At 35.2% G+C, this 18142-nt stretch overlaps 1 protein-coding gene across 1 annotated transcript; it reads left to right on the forward strand.

Moving 5' to 3' along the window:
* The first annotated feature begins 911 nt into the window (after nucleotides 1-911).
* Nucleotides 912-17042, forward strand: LOC138704622 (uncharacterized). Its single transcript, XM_069832706.1, has 3 exons — nucleotides 912-4282; nucleotides 7831-7959; nucleotides 11596-17042. The coding sequence occupies exons 1-3, from the start codon at nucleotides 4174-4176 to the stop codon at nucleotides 14037-14039; spliced, it is 2682 nt and encodes an 893-aa protein (XP_069688807.1). The 5' UTR covers nucleotides 912-4173; the 3' UTR covers nucleotides 14040-17042.
* The last annotated feature ends 1100 nt before the right edge of the window (nucleotides 17043-18142 follow it).

Raw genomic sequence — 18142 nt, forward strand, 5'->3', positions numbered from 1 at the left:
AGTAGGTTATTTTACAGCGCTTCATCAACATCTTAGGTTATTTAGCGTCTGAATGAGAGGAGGGTGGTAATGCTGGTGAAATGAGTCTGGTGTCCAACACCGAAAGTTACCCAGCATTTGCTCATATTGGGTTGAGGGAAAGACCTCAACCAGGTAACTTTCCCCGACCTGGAATCGAATCCGGACCACCTGGTTTCGCTGCCAAACACACTAACTGTTACTCCACAGGTGTGGACGGAATGATGTAAGTGCCTAATCTTGGGGGAAAACTGGAGAACCCTGGGGAAAACTGCAACTGCGACCTTGTCCGCCACAATTCAGTGAAAAAATTCCAGACCTGACCGGGAATCGAACCTGGGCCGCCTGTGTAACAGTCTGAAGGTCTGACCATTCAGCTACCGCAGAGCAAACCCATCATGTAAAAATATTACAATTTTTTTCTCTCTTGTACCTCCAACATAAGACTGTTTCACAGTAAAAAATGGAAAATGTCTGTATTGATATAAGAGAAATTAGATGATGTTTTAAATCTCATGATTTGTAATTCGTAGAACTAAAAAATAAGGTTATGAGATTTGATATTTGGGATGTCACGAGTCTATATGGAACAGGACGAGTAACATTAGCAGCAAAGGAACTAACTAGATATAGAATAGACTTTGTGGGTGTACAGGTTAGATGGGAATGGCATATCACAAATAGGAGATTACTTGTTGTATTATGGGGAAGGAAACAATAATCACCAATTAGGAACAGGGTTCTTTATTCATAAAAGAATAAAATCTGCAGAAAAAAAATCGAATTTATCAGTGACAGGTTATCATATTTAGTACTTAAGGGTAGATGGTGAGATATCATAGTTATAAATGCTCACGCTACTACATAATTTACACAATGCAAAAATTGTATTCTTCACCTGTCATAATCAGGAACATTAAATCCAGACGTTTGAGTTGAGCAGGGCATATAGTACATATGGGCAAATCCAGAAATGCATATAGAGTGTTAGTTGGGAGGCCGGGGGAAAAAAGACCTTTGGGGAAGCCGAGATGTAGATGGAAGGATAATATTAAAATGGATTTGATGGAGGTGGGATATGATGATAGAGACTGGATTAATCTTGCTCAGGATAGGAACCGATGGCGGGCTTATGTGAGGGCGACAATGAACCTCCGAGTTCTCTAAAAGCCATAAGTAAGTAAGAACTAAAAAATGGAGAGAAATTTCTCTTATTACCTCCCAGAAACTTCTTAAGGAGGTACCAGTTATGGTCATCTACACATACAGAAAATTTCCAGAAACTGCTATGATATGGTGAGTACTGTTTATGTCATAAGAGGAATTCAACATTACCTGCTTTTCTGTCAAACCATTGCTGCAATGTTAGCAGTCAGACATCAAGAGTGATGATTTTTGTCACTAAGTGATCTGCTTATGAGTGTGAATGGCAGTATAGTATACAAAGTGTGGCTTTAACGTTAAGAGCCAATTGGCTAAAGCGCTTGCCTTCCAATCCAGAGTTTTGCTTGGGCGCTGGTTCGATTCCTGCATGGGCTGATTACATGGTTTAGTTTTTTTTCCGACGTTTCCCACAGTTATAAGGTGAATTCTCAGCCTCATCTCTCCAAATACAATCTCGCTATGACTAATTTGATCACTGAATAACCGATTAGTTGATACAGCATCATTAAATAACCAACTAAAAAAAAACAATTGAGAAGACATGAGAAAAAGAAAGCAGATACGAAATTCAGTAGAAAAATTGCTAGGTTCACCTCTTGGACCACAAAATAAATAAGAAAATCTTAGAAAAACAGGAAGTTGAACCAGTTTAAAGATAAATACAAAATGTTTGAAGAATTTAAAAGATTACATTTGAAGGATAAAATCAAACAGAATTCTAAAGTAAATATTAAGATATCAAGCCAAATGTAGGAACCTAGGATAGCCGGAAAAGATATCGAATATAATAGGGCACATCGATGTTTATATTCTAAGATGGAAGAGCAGTTTGGCTTTAGGAAGTGAAAAGATATGAGAGTTGCAGTTGGACTGCTACGAACAATCAGTGAAAGATACCTAGAGAAGAATAAAGAAGTGTATGTGGTATTTGTGGACTTAGAAAAGGCATTTGATAGAGTGGATTGGAATAAACTGATTGGGATCCTGAAGAAAATTGGCGTAGATTGGAAAGAGAGGAGGCTGTTCAATAACCTTTATATGGAACAAGTCAAAGGATAGAAGAAATGTCAGAAGGAAGTGAAATAGGGAGAGAAATACGACAAGGATGGCCTTTATCACCTACCCTAGTCATCATCTACTTGGAGAATTTAGTGAAGAACTCTTTTCAGAACATGGGAGGAGTGATAGTAGGAGGAAGAAGAATAAAGTGTAAAAGATTTGCCGGTGATATGGTGTTGTTAGCAGAAGAGGAAATAATAGTAAGGGATATGCTACTAGAGCTAAATGACAGCTGTGAGCAGTATGGAATGAAGATAAATGCCAACAAGACGAAGACCATGGTCATAGGAAGAAAACTAAAGAAGGTAAACTTGCGAATTCTAAATGAGGCAGTAGAACAAGTGTACAGCTTCAAATACTCGAGGTGTACTATGAGCAGTAACATGAGCTGCTGTCAGGAAGTCAAAAGAAGAATAGCAATGGCAAAGGAAGTTTTTAATAGAAAAAAGGAGTATATTCTGCGTACCTCTGGAGAAAGAACTAAGCGACTGGTGAAGTGCTTTGTGTGGAGTGTAGCATTGTATGGGGCAGAAACATGGACTTTACGACGAAGTGAAGAGAAGCATTTGAAATGTGGATATGAAGAAGGATGGAGCGTGTGAAATGGACAGAGTAAGAAACGAAGCTGTGTTGGAAAAAGTGGATGAAGAAAGAATGATGCTGAAACTGATCAGAAAGAGGAAAAAGAATTGGCTGGGTCACTGGTTGAGAAGAAACTGTCTTCTGAAGAATGCACTGGAAGGAATGGTGAATGGGAGATGAGTTCGGGATAGAAGAAGATATCAGATGATAGACGACATTAAGATATATTGGATCATATGAGGAGACAAAGAGGAAGACAGAAAATAGGAAAGACTGGAGAATGCTGGGTTTTCAGTGATATAAATGAATGAATAGCCTCATCTATGGCTCAAGTCTAGACTCTGACCTTCCATCCTGGCAGGTGTGGTGGACAAAAACATTGCAGAGAGTTTTCTCGAGGTACTCCCATTTCCTTCTATCGTTTTACCAACACCAGTATCATCTCATTTCGTCTTATCACCTATTTAAAAATTAAATGTAGATTTTTTTTTTCGAAATAATATTCAAAATTTGAGACAATTCTCTGATTTAAATCTATAATAAATTAAAATATTTATATGATATTAGCATATGTATGCTATAATAAATTAACGTTGCTTCTTCCAAGGTTAACATTGGTTGCTATGACAACTCGTAACGAACGTGATTAACGTCCGTAAGCTACGCGGTTAGCAAGCTGTCAGAAGTCTAAAGTAACGTTAATCCTACTTTATAGTGTAGTTGATTTATTTTATAATTTTATTAGTGTATTTATTATTTATCTTCTGTAGTAAATATTACCGTAGGTTTAATTTTTAAACTAAGAAAACCCAATAGAGATTTTTTATTTTATCTTCTACAAACTTAAAATTAAATACACATTAGTTTTGAACAGACGATCTACAAGATATTTTAATTTGTAAATAACAGTTAATAAAATTATTTTTATTACGTTAATCCTTTTCTATAAATTTAAATTAATCTCGTTATCTATAGCCTATATTTAGCCTTAAAGTTCGTCTGCTCCCTTCCGAAACAATTGTCTAACCCGTATCTATTTCGTTATTGGCTACAGTATATTGTCCAATCTTCTAACTCCCTTATTTTTTGAGAAGGCCACACAGTTCGGCGATGGAGGTAAGTGGTTATATACTGAGTGTTGGAATAGCTTCTTAGCAAGTGTAGGCAGATTATAATGGTACTTAAACTTGTACCTATCGTATTTAAGTTGTACGCGACTTGGTGTTAGCCATTTCTGTTTACCAAATCTCTCCTATAATAATGTTTATTTCGTGAGGAAGTCTTGTTAGGCATTTACGAAAAATAAAGGTGATTTATTAAAATTTAAATTTATTTTAGGAAAAGGTCAAAATGGCTACAACTCGAATGCAAATGCACGTGAATCGATGTGTTGCAGTAAAAGTAGGCATGATGGCTTGGTCGAGCAAAAGAGATTTAATTCTTCTGTCCAGTATTGAAGGTGAGTGGTAACATTTCAAATTGTCTTAATTCTGTACGAACTTCGTATGTAGCCTTTTTGATAATTAATTTTCAGTTATGTACCGGTACATTTTGCTGAAATATGAGGTTATTAAATGTCATAACACTTGGAAAGCTCTGGAACTTAGTTAAAGTTTACAAAAAAAGTCATTACTGGTAAAAAAAAAATGGAGTTCATTTATTTAAAAAGTGATTGACGGATTCATGTAATCCACAGAATTGCGTGAAACGTTTATGCTGTTCGTGATTGTTATTGTGAGCGTGGTTGGGATTGTAAGGATGTTCGGGATTTAAAATAAAAGTTCGATATTTTTATTTGCGTCTACAGGTTGTAACAGGACTTCACTGACAAACTGATAGGGATGATAGGCCATGTAGAGAGGATAATTTTTTGTTAGGGGACATATACAGTCAACTTCGGTTACAGTGAACTTCTGCGGACCCAGCATATTTAGTTCACTATATCCGAGGTTCACTAAAACCGAAGTGTCTGTTTTTTATATTACTGACGTTCCTGTACATACAGTATTAATACACGTTTGGGACAGACCACGTTCAATATCAGTAGCTTATTAATGTTCTCTTTATCTTCCAACTTAAACACTGTACACTTCGACATCCTAATGTTCACAGTTCGAAACTTGAATCTAATCTGGCCATGTAGGTAGTAGGCACTGACCGATTTCGCACCTCTTCCCATTAGAGGTATGCTACTGTGTACTCAGCCTTGGAATTTCCCTGGGTTCACTTTTACAAAGATGCGGGAGAAAGGGTTGAGGACCACTATACTGTAATCCTTCTTGTATTTACCCTTTGGTCATCACTCTACTCCCTTTTACAAAAGAAAACTCTTTCTCTTCCTATTCTTGTAATAACCTCTTTCAATGCATTTAACGAGTAGAAGGTTTGAGATTTTGTTCTGAACATATTGTTGGAAGTTTACAGGAGAAAGGGTTTCCTAAATTACTATTTTGGTAATTTTAAAATTACATTTTCTTGGGGAAGTTCTACTGTCTTCCTCCGATGAGTTTAGCACTGGGACCTTAGGTATTCTTGCCATCAGTGCGGGGGGGTTGCAGGTAGATTCTTTTGTTGCTACGGCCAAGCCAAGCCGAGCGGAGTGGGAAGTATTAATCGTCCAAAAATATGCATTCTTCAGTCTTCTCCCTGATGTTAGCTATGTTAATATTATATGAATTACTCATTAAATATTTCACCGTTACAAATCATTTTTAAGGAAACATGCTGTGGAAAATTTTTGGTTTTATTCTATTGGAATTTTAGAATATTTGTGATTGGTATCGTGAAAAACAGATTCCTATAATGTCATGCGAAAATCATTTGTTGGTGATATCTTAAAATACAAAATCAGGTAGTTATACTTCTCAAGTGAGTTCAGCAGTACAGTATACTGTATTTAAATTGATTACTTTACAAATTTAATTCGATTCTACTAATCACTAAATTTTATAGTATGATTCTTCTTTTCATTTATATTATTGTAGTTGTATTATGATTTTTCTTTTTATTTATTTTATTGTATTTGTATTTCTGATGGTGTGATGGCCTTAACTTCACCAAAATAAATAATAAATAAGTAATGAATAAATAAATAATAAATAAATAAAATTTTCTACAATACTTTCCTTCTCTGAACACTTAAGTACAAATGGTTGTATCTCTATCTCGCCAAAAATACGTTAGAAAACTAATAGGCATACTGCTCTCGTAAATTGGGCGAATGTTTTTAGTATGATTGTACTTCCTTCCAGACTGCCGCTGTCACTGTCCCCTCCCACTCCAATACCGCGCTAGACTAGATGGAACCGCATTCCTCTCAGCACTAAACTCCTCAGAGGATGACAGTAGTTTTAGGTTGACTATAACCGAAGCGAGGGTTCACTATAAACTGAAATATTAATGTACTCTTTAATGTATGCAGGTCGGGACCAACGATTTAGGTTCACTATAACCGAGTTCACTATATCCAGAGTTGATTCTACTCCCATACATGTCGTGCGAGTTATGTGCAGGTGAAGGAACTCTACCATAAGGTTTGGAATTGAATACAAACAATTGTACAGAAATATCATTTTATTGAAAGGCATGTCCTCACAATAGGTGTTCAAACAGTTGCCCCTGTGCCTCATTACATGCTTCATACAGTCGCAGCAACGATCACCCAACTCTGTCCAGCATGGCAGGATTCTGTTCGACGTTAAATGCAGCATTTATTCGGTCAATCAGCTGAGCCCTGGTGGCAACTGGAGTTATGTAGACCATATTCATGACACATCCCAAAGAAAAAAATCGAGGTGTGTTAAATCAGGCGAACGCGCTGGCCACGCAACAGGTCCTGCTCGTCCAATCCAGTGTTTCTATAGTCGATCGTTAGTTACGCTCTTGTGTCGACACTGAAGTGTGGTGGTGCTCCACCATGCGGTGCACAGCAAGCGATACACTGTTCAGTAGGTCCAGGTTTTTTATTTTGAGGTACCATTGCTAAATTAGTACTTGAATATCTTGGAATTTTTTTTTTGGTGTTTGTGAATTACAGAAACGCCACTTTTTACCTTTTTCAAAATCGCTGAAATAAACTATAAAATGAAGGTATTCATTAGTACAAATAGATGTGATCACTTGGAGAGCTGTGGGCCCGCTCAACCCTCCCTAAATAGGTACTTTACTTATATACGAAAATCGTCGTCTGTGAATGAAGAATGCAGCCATATTTCGTTAATTTCATAGTGGGTTTCAGTGTCACCAACATAGTAATAATACTACACACCTAATGAAACCTAACCTAACCTTCCACCTGTAGCATCATTCTTCACGTTTAGTATCATTTCGTTTGCATGTATTGGCAACCCAGCTACTTGTGTTGGGAGCCATCTAGTGGAAGTAGATCGTACTGCAGGAAGAACAGTCTGCAATATTCGTTCAGTGGCCAGTAATATACTCCATCTTGGCGTGCCCAAGCTTCACAATTAATCTTTTTTTCTTTTTTGAAAAATGTCTTGGAAAAATTTTCCATTCTAGACAATTTATTTGAATTGTAAGCTAAAACAATGCGGTAAGACCATGTCGTCCACGCCTGTGGAGTAACTGTTAGCACGTCTAGCTGCGAAACCAGGTGGCCCGGGTTCGATTCCCAGTTGGGGCAAGTTACCTGGTTGAGGTTTTTTCCGGGGTTTTCCCTAAACACAATTTGAGCAAATGCTGGGTAACTTTCGGTGTTGGACCCCGGACTCATTTCACCAGCATTATCACCTTTATCTCAGTCAGACGCTAAATAACCTAAGCTGTTGATAAAGCGTCGTAAAATAACCTATTAAAAATAAAAAAGACCATGTCGAAAAACCCTCGGTCTCTCTCCATAGGATAGATATGGAGTCAATAGTTAAGTAGCAATAAAGGAGGGAAAATTTGGTCTATTTCGAACTCTGCAAGTGGTAAGGGGAGTTAAAGTTATCATTCCTCATATTTTGTCTCGTCTGGTTTGTAATAAATCTGCATGTTTTCTTGCAGGTGAGGTTATGGTGTATAACTTGAGTTGGAAGAAAATCTGGACCTTTCCACCACCCTCGGAAGAAACTGAAGTGACGGGATTGGCCTGGAGGCCTGATGGAAATGTGTTTGCAATAGGCTACAGCAAAGGTGAGGTTTGGACCAACATGAACTAGAATTTATTGTTCACCTTTTGCTTGCAGTTTGTGTTTTTAATAGAATACCGGTACACAGTTTTGAAGAATTTATAGATGTAATGTTTTACAGTGAGAATTGAAGTAGAAATAAAAGCAATTCTGAGGAGAATGACCAGACTCCCTTTTTTTCGTGGACATGTCCTCATTTTTACGTCTTAGTTCTCTATCAGCAAACAAATTTTTAGTTTTTCAAAAGACCTTCCTTTTTATTCATTCATTCATTCATTCATTCATTCATTCATTCATTCATTCATTCATTCATTCCTTTCTGTCCAAGGGCAGGTCTTTCACTGCAGGTCCAGTAACCTCCAATCTTATTTTCTGCCTTTCTCTTAGTTTCCTCATATAATCCATATATCTTAATGCCGTGTATTACCTCATGTCTTTTTCTGTCCCGAATTCTTCTCCCATTCACCATTCCTTCCAGTGCATTCTTCAGAAGACAGTTTCTTCCCAACCAGTGACCCAGCAAATTCTTTTTCCTCTTTCTGATCAGTTTCAGCATCACTCTTTCTTCATCCACTCTTTCCAACAAAACTTCATTTCTCGTTTTGTCTGTTCATTTCACACTTTCCATTCATCTCCATATCCACATTTCAAATGATTCTAGTCGCTTCACTTCGTCATAATGCCAATGTTCTGCTCATAAAATGTCACACTTCACATAAAACAGAGGTCCGCAGAAGATGCTCCTTTTTCTATTAAAAGCTTCCTTTACCATTGCTATCCTCCTTTTGACTTCCTGGCAGTAACTCAAGTTACTGTTTACAGTATACCCCAAGTATTTGAAGCTGTCCACTTGCTCTACTGCCTCATTTAGAATTCGCACTTTTACCCCTTTATTTTTCTTCCGATAACCATTATCTTCACCCCATACTGCTCATACCTGTCATTTTCTTTATTAATCATCAAAATATGCATGTGCTCTTTATTGACGCCTTCACAGTTTGAAATGGTGCAATAACTGTAGGTTTAGTTCCTTTCGATGTACATTACTATTGTTGACAGTCTGTCGAAGGTCTATTGCTGGTGAAATACAGTATTTTGTTTGTTACAACATAAAATGAATTACTTTATTAAAGGATACCATTTTGAAGTTAAAAGAAAAATGACATTTCATCACATCTACCCCCTATTAATTAATAATTAAAATACCATTTGAAATCACGCCTTGGTTCTACAGACTTCTTTCAGATCACATTCCCAGATCACATTTTGGTGTTACCAAGTTTTTTTGAAGAAAATGCAGGAGACTAAGGAACCGGCAGAATTTTATATAGAAAATTGACAAATTATTCAGTTCAATTAAAAAAAAAAAAAACGCTATTCTACACTTTGACAGTTAAGCTTAAAGTAAGTGACAGATTTTGCCTCGCATAATGGAAATGTGTGTGTGTGTTTTTTTTTTTTTTTTTGAAATTGTTATGAAGTCTTCAAATTTGACGCAAAACCCAATTTTGCGGGTATTACATCTAATATAAGGTTACCCGATTTTTTTCACTATTTTTGGGGACATATCGATATATGAAAAAACTATCTTTAACATTTGTGTTGGTTTATCATTCACTTACATTGTTTTACACACCTTAAAGAATTAAAATATACTACTCGTTCTATTTGCACATTGAAAATATTCATTTCACTTAACTACTGGTACCACTTAAACTACTGGTATTTTCAAAAGATTAATTTTTTTAAGTAGGTCTTCCCTGGATCCCAATTTTGCAGCAAATTTCTGTTAGGTCATGTTGAAGTGAGTTAAGATACCAAATATGGCTCGAATAGTTTCTAAACTCATTCTGGATCTTTTGGATCTCCTCATCCTGTTCATAGAAGAAAAAACATTTTCTTCACTGAACATTACTTCCAGGAAGATGCAGACATATTTCGATATACTTCTGGAATTGAAAAGTGTGATCGCAAAACCTGCTCAGTACATGAGGGGCTCACAACCAGAGGGGACCAAGTTCACTAGTGGTCAGTATGTTGATTAATACAATCTCGGATGAAGAAAACTTAGATTTATTTATTGCCATAACAAACAAAGTCCGTAACTCATTTGTTACTCCACAGAGGGCAGCATCTCCTATGGAAGGTGAAGGTTGCTAAGCATGAGCGAGGAACTTTAAGACTCAATATCTCAAAATTATTCCAGAAGGACTTGGTCCATTCTGGTTGTGAACCCCTCATATGTCAGTTAGGGATTCCATGTGAAGTGGTTTAAATACTTGAAATCTGGTACATAAAGCTTTTCACAGTATTTTGCCTTATTTTGTAAATTCGATGATTATTGTATTAAAATACATACCTACAATTATTTTATGTAGATTTCGCATTGTTGTGTTGCTTCGCACAAAACTGCACATCATTTCCCATTTATTAGTATTAGTATTAGTATTTATTTATTTAACCTGGTAGAGATAAGGCCGTCAGGCCTTCTCTACCCCTCTACCAGGGGATTACAACTATAATACTTACTTACTGGCTTTCAAGGAACCTGGAGGTTCATTGCCGCCCTCACATAAGCCCGCCATTGGTCCCTATCCTGAGCAAGATTAATCCATTCTCTACCATCATATCACACCTCCCTGAAATCCATTTTAATATTATCCTCCCACCTACGTCTCGGTGTCCCTAAAGGTCTTTTTCGCTCCGGCCTCCCAACTAACACTCTATATGCATTTCTGGATTCGCCCATACGTGCTGCATATCCTGCCCATCTCATACGTCTGGATTTAATGTTCCTAATTATGTCAGGTGAAGAATACAATGCGTGCAGTTCTGTGTTGTGTAACTTTCTCCATTCTCCTGTAACTTCATCCCTCTTAGCCCCAAATATTTTCCTAAGCACCTTATTCTCAAACACCCTTAACCTATGTTCCTCTCTCTCAAAGTGAGAGTCCAAGTTTCACAACCATACAGAACAACTGGTAATATAACTGTTTTATAAATTCTAACTTTCAGATTTTTTGACAGCAGACTGGATGATAAAGGTTTCTCAACCGAATAATAACAGGCATTTCCCATATTTATTCTGTGTTTAATTTCCTCCCGAGTATCATTTATATTTGTTACTGTTGCTCCCAGGTATTTGAACTTCTCCACCTCTTCAAAAGATAAATTTCCAATTTTTATATTTCCATTTCGTACAATATTCTCGTCACGAGACATAATCATATACTTTGTCTTTTCGGGATTTACTTCCAAACCTATCTCTTTACTTGCTGTCACTAAAATTCCCGTGTTTTCCCTAATCGTTCATGGATTTTCTCCTAACATATTCATGTCATCTGCATAGACAAGCAGCTGATGTAACCCATTCAATTCCGATTAGAACTATAATATGAAGAATAAAATTACAATTAATATTAAATTTACAATTTAATTAATTTTAAATTAAAATAACGTTAACAAAATATGTCTTCATTCAAGATCGCATTTTTTCAAAATAGCAACATTCGTACTGCTGAAGCTGTCTCCATACTCGTGTGTTATACCTCAAATTCAATCACGGTGTATTCTCTGTCATGCTGTGCACATTTGAGCTCTCATATTTAGTGTAATAATATAAAAATCTGTAATTTTGCAGGTGATGTAGTGCTGGTCGATGCTGGCAAAGGTGAAATTATTGATAAATTTCACGTTGAGGCGAAGATCACGTGCATAAAATGGGTGGAAGAGGGGTATAAGCCTGATCCTAAAAAACCTGAAAAGAGAAAATACAAATATGAAGATTCAACAAGTAGCTTTCTGCTTGGCTTCTCAAGCTCACTAAAGGATTTCAAATATATGAAAAATGTTAAAATGAGGGACTTCAAAGACACAAGAAAGATAAATGAGCAACTGTGTATAAATATGTTAATAGTAGCAGATAATTCAGGGAGAATTCATTTCAGAGTTTTTGGAGTTTTTCCATGTGGAGTCCTGAAAATAAATGAACATTTTCATAATGAAATTAGTAGCATACTAGATGTAGGTATATCTGAAGATTTAAGCACTTTATTTGTTGTATTGTCTTGCTTGAAAGAGAAGGATCAATCTAAGAAAGAAAGGAGAGAATTGACTGCATTAGTTGTGAAAAATACTGTGTTCACAAATCACGCTGCTGAACTTTATGTGGTAGCCTTAAGCTTTGCACAGATTATGAACTTCGTCGATTTTATATCTCGCCGAATGAAGGAAATAAGAGAGATGTGGAAGGACGTATTAATAGAAATAGAAGCTAAGCTTTCTGGATATGCATCGAGAGTTCCACAAGGTACAGTTTCTGCAGACTTCTTAGACCTTTTGGCTTTTGGAACAGCTTCAAAAGATTTTGAATTATTCCTACTTGATGAACTTGCAGAAAATAATCTTAAGAGACTTAATCATTCTGTCCGAACAAATTACCTCAAAATTCAGAAGTTGATGGCCTTTGATTTACACGCTGCTGGTCAAGATTTGGCTTTGTGTCTTTCAGAACTTCTAGGCACGGCACGGTGTGAGCACAAATTTGGGATATTAGGTTTCGAAGAAGATATAATTAGTGAATCATTCAGAGCTGTAGGCGCATTTCTTGTGAAAACCGTTGAAGTACAAAATATAATAAATAGATCGCTAGAAGAATACAATGTATTTTTTGGATGGTTACATGGGCAAATTAAACATCTGATACGTAGAGGTAAACGTCAGAAGACTTCAGAGAAAGAAGAAACTATATCAGCAAGGGACTTGCAAATTTTAACCTCATTCTTAGAAAAGTTGGATGGTTTAACTACAAAGCAGGAAGAAAGTTGCTCTTCAAAGCAGGAAGAAAGTTGCTCTTCAAAGCAGGAAGAAAGTTGCTCTTCAAAGCAGGAAGAAAGCTGCTCTTCGAGGCAGGAAGAAAGTTGCTCTTCAAAGCAGGAAGAAAGTTGCTCTTCAAAGCAGGAAGAAAATTGCTCTTCAAAGCAGGAAGAAAGTTGCTCTTCAAAGCAGGAAGAAAACTTCTCTTTGAGGCAGGAAGAAAGTTGCTCTTCAAAGCAGGAAGAAAGTTGCTCTTCAAAGCAGGAAGAAAGTTGCTCTTCAAAGCAGGAAGCAAGCTGCTCTTCAAAGCAGGAAGCAAGCTGCTCTTCGAGACAGGAAGAAAACTTCTCTTCGAGGCAGGAAGAAAGTGGTGCTTCCAGTAAGCAAGAAAGTGAACCATCAACATCTACTGGCACAAAATCAAAATTTAACTTGCAATATCTCGGTCAGTATTTTGAAGATAAAGATTTAGACTACTTACCAGATTCTGTTTCCAGTCTCTGGTCGAATTTTGTTGCAGAAAACTCTCAGTTTGAAAGTTGCTCGTCCATAATTCCCCATTGCAGAAAAATGTCGCTTATACAACAATGCAATCATTTCAAGAAGGCAATTGATAATGTGTTCTGCCAACCGGAAGTTGCTGCAAATGATTCATTCATGGTTACAAACATCATAAAATGTTCAGAAATTCCTCATACTGATGATTTAAGACTTACTCATGTAAATGTGTTGGAAGATAAGAAATTCCTCTTTGCTTTTCTGAATTCTGCATCTCCAGCTGAAGGATTTTATCTGATGGAAGTACCAATGAAAACTGTGGTATCAAAGGAAACAGGCGAGGTAAATGTGAAATGCGTCAATTTTTATTTTAGTTCTTCAACAATTAAAGGTGAAAAACCAACTGAAGCGACGTCTGATTCTTCGTGTATGAAAGTTTCGGATCTTGAGTTTTATTCAAATGATATTTTATCAGCTTTATTGGAAAGGAAAGAAGATGGCACTGTTGTATTTGTACAGATTCCCATGAAATCTGCTGTAGCTGCTACATCATCAGTTGCTGTTACTAACCAGTACATTGTGACGTCAGCACCTCGTGTTGATGCCAGTGCATTCCTTGAGGAAGGAGCAATGTTGCCTGTTGGCTATACTGGTGGGGCTTCGAAGATGGCAGTTTGTGGTGTGCGTTATGTGATTGCAGTTCTTTCTGAGAGTTGCAACAATGTGAAGTTATTTGAGTTGGAAACTGTACAGGATCCAACTGGAGAATAAGATGATGATGCCTCTAAATTGGTTCATTAAATACTACAGTTGAGAAGAAGAATACATTGTCTGATGAAGAGAAAAAATTAGTTGATAGTTGGCGCAAAATGTAAGACTGAAAACTGCATTTATCTACTATTATTTTTACATGAATTTAATTATTATGAAGTTGTTTAATTTATTCTGTTATTGAGAACTTTTATTGTGATTATTTTTTATAATATTAGTAATTAATTTCACATGAATTCTTAACTTACTGGTAACTTATTATCCTTGTTGATTGTAAAATCTTGTTAAAATCTAATTTGTAAATTACCGGTACCAGAGTTTATAGTGTTTTAAGATGAGATGATTATGCCATGAAGTCGGAAACGTTTCAAACTTGAAAGAGCATTGTATTGTATGTTTTAAGTGCTTAAGATTGTTCCTTAATGAAGTATTTTTGTAATTTAAACTTTTATGTAAATAGATTTTTCTAATGGCCAAACATTTCTCAAGCACTATTGTCATATAAAAAAAGTTTTATCGTGAAAATAAATTTAAAAAAAGCAATAGGTAATAAGAAAATACAGTATTCTTACTAAAGTAGGATTTAAGAAACACTGTTAAATCATTTATTAAAAATTTTATTTAATTTCTACTGGTAAATAAGTTGATTTTATAATATAGTATTTATTACGTATTTATAAAATATCATTGTGAAGAAAGGTGTTGCAATAATGGAGTGTGTCCTAATATTTAAGAATTTAACTTAAGTTCTCGAGACGTGCATATTTAAATATATTTCTTCTAAAGGATTTGTTAAAACATTTGTGATTTCATGTAATAATTGATAATTTAACAAGTTTGTTCACATAGCATTTATTGTTATTGAATGTGAAGTAAAATGAAACAGGAATTTAATCAGATATCGCGGTTTTCTCTAATTTAGAATGTACACTACTCAATGAATTGGTATTGCTTTACAGTTATAAAAATGTCATAGGCGATACTTAAATTGCATTAATTTATTTAATTTAACATTTTTGTAAGTGGAAGAAATGTCTTTATACATGGGATATGGTATTATCAATATGTCTGAGTGTTTTCGTACTGCTGAAAATATTTGCTTAACATTCTATCTTTATGTTGTAAATTTAATAAGAGAAGAAAGATACTCTAATTGAAGTAGAATTAAGGAAATACTATGAATAGTACAAAATACTAAGATAGTGAAATAATAATGTTTTCAGATTTTAATTAGTAGTAACTTCAAAAATATTTGCAACTGTATTAAACAAATGCAACATAAGTCGAATACAATATACTCATTCCAAAAAAAAAAAAAAAGTGAACAGAATCGTGCATAGTTGCAATTCCGTGAAGGGAGTTAAAATTTCTCATTGAAACCGAAAAATATATATATATTTTTTTCGAATGCACTAGATATTCGTGAAATAATGCAGAAAAATTATTTGTAAGAAATCCATAACGGTAAAATAAATTACAATACTGATAAATAAATTAGCAACAAATTACAGAAGTGCTAAAATTTTATAACTGTCCAAAACATTTGGCCCAAGAAAACTGAAATTATGTAGATCTCTGGCAATAGCCATTTGTATGAAATTTGGTAATAAAGTAGGATAAAGCAAGAATTAATCAGAAATCACTAATGGTGATTTTTGAGAGAGAAGTACATATGGAGAGATCAGAAACGAAACTAATTTATACATAGAGAATAATTTAAATTCCAACAAAAGTGAAAGTTAGTTATAGACCAAATTACATGTGATACAACGAATAAAAGAGCAAATTACCATATCTAATTTTGAACTTCAGTATAAAAAATAATGTGACAGACTCTAGGACTTGAAAACTGGGGGGAAAATACTGGGACAGTTTTGATATGGGCAGTATATTTTTTTCTCGCGTCAAAGAAATTTATTTGCAGAATTAAGTTCGAGAATGAAACGTATTTATAATGGTATGATTTTTTTAATTTATTTTTTGTCACTTTAGCAATGTATTCTTTTCTTTTTTATTTATAATTTTTTTTAATTGTATTACTTTTATATTTTGTAGAGATTCTAGAAACATTACAGTAACAAGTGTGAAACAAGTATAAAGAAGGCAACTTTCAACCTTACAAATAATTATTCTCTAAATAAATTATAAATAATTATAAATTACGAAATTATTTAGAGCAGTAGAAATTTCAAGTAGTGATTTTGTTGTACCTTCTAAGAATTAAGAATTCTTCAAATACATTCTAATTTTGTTTATTTCTTCAAATTATGTTATAGTTATTGCTCGTATGTATTTAAATGTGAAACTAGAAAATATAAGAAATGTTACTACAGCAATTTATCAATAATATTTGTACTGATGTCTACTATTGTAATTCCACTTCTAGTGTGAATGTTACAGATCATCATCTGTAACTCATGAGCTCTATGACTTCCTTCAGGACTCTGAATTTCTGGCTACAATCCACAAATTCTTGACCCAAAATCTCTTCATATCGTCTGCTATACTGAGTTGGACCATCCCATGCATCTGGTCTACATTTCATGACTCCTGTGAATGCCATCCTGTTGCATTCTTCTACATGACCTGCCCATCACAATCTTATTGCTATCATTGTTTTGTTGTTATATGAAATGTTAGATTACAATAATGTAAACTTTATGTATATGATTCAAATTTTGTACACCTCGTTGAAAGCAATATTAAAATAATTGTTTATTTGGATAGTATCTAAAAACAGCTCTTTGAAAAGTGTAAATTTGAAGAGAACTGCTCTTCTAAGCCAAATGTTAAACATACAGTACCTACTATGGATTTCTGTGGAATATACTATCTGGAATAAAGTTACAGCAAAATTGTCAGTTTTAATATTTTAGAATAATTGTTGTAGAAAGAAAATGTATCGATGTACCTCTTATACAGAATCTAATTGTAAGACTGATTTGTGGAAACTTGTGCTGTGTTTTGTGCATTATTAGTTGTAATAAAATCATGTTTATTAATTTACCGTATTTTAATAATTAAACTCTTTTAATAGCAAGTCACAAAATGATATAGTAAGACTATGTTCTGCAAGCTCCAATTAAGACTATGAATCTGTGAAATTTTCAACGTCTACATTTTTACACCAATTAATCTGAAACTTTTACCACATTATTTCTTGCAATGTGGACATGGAATATTCTAATTATTTTACAGTAGCATGCAAATTAATCCGAACAACGTAATTACTATGCAAAAACACTCAAACGGGATAAAAAAAAAAGGATCTAAGACATACCTCAGTAATCTATGTGGCCTCCCTTGTTCCTAATAACAGCTCTGAGATGATTTGGCATGGATTCCACTAATTTCCCACAAATATTCTTCATTTCTTCATCGCGAATCCATACACCAATGAGGGCAGAAATCTTCTTCTCCTTTGTAGAACCATTTTTTGCATTCTTCTTTTGCAAATTGACCACAAGTTCTCAATGGGGTTGATGACGGGTGAGTTGCCTGGCCAGGGAAGTACCTGAATATTCTTCTTGTTGAAGAATTCTGTAGTTTTTCGAGACGTATGACATGGTGCCAGGTCTTGTTGGAACACACCTCTGCCATCTGGAAATGATTTTTGCAGCTGAGGTACGATTCTGGTTTCCAATAAGTGAATATATTTGTCAGAATTCATCATTCCCTTGATAGGTATTAATGCTCCAGGCCCTTCATGTGTAAAACAACCCCAAAACATTACTTTAGGGGGTATTTGGGTGCTTGTTGCAGATGAGCTGCTGTTACTTTTTCGGATCCTTTCCGTACGTAAGAAACACGGTTGCCGTGGACCTCGAAATGAGACTCATCGGAAAAAAGTACATTATTCGAGTCATTCACTGTCCAGTGTTGATGTAATTTTGCCCACATTAAGCGGTTTTTGCACATAACAGGGGTTAGCAGTTGCTTGTTAATAGGCTTACGAGCCCTTTGTCCAGCTTCCAAAAGCCTACGCTGCACAGTTGTGACGTGAATATTCGCCCCAGTGGTAGCCATTAACTCGCGGGTTAAGTCGACAGCAGTTAGTCTAGGATTTAATTTACTTTTCCTGACAATTAAATGATCATCTGCAG

This window comes from Periplaneta americana, chromosome 8 (assembly GCF_040183065.1).
Source record: "Periplaneta americana isolate PAMFEO1 chromosome 8, P.americana_PAMFEO1_priV1, whole genome shotgun sequence".
Taxonomy (NCBI): domain Eukaryota; kingdom Metazoa; phylum Arthropoda; class Insecta; order Blattodea; family Blattidae; genus Periplaneta; species Periplaneta americana.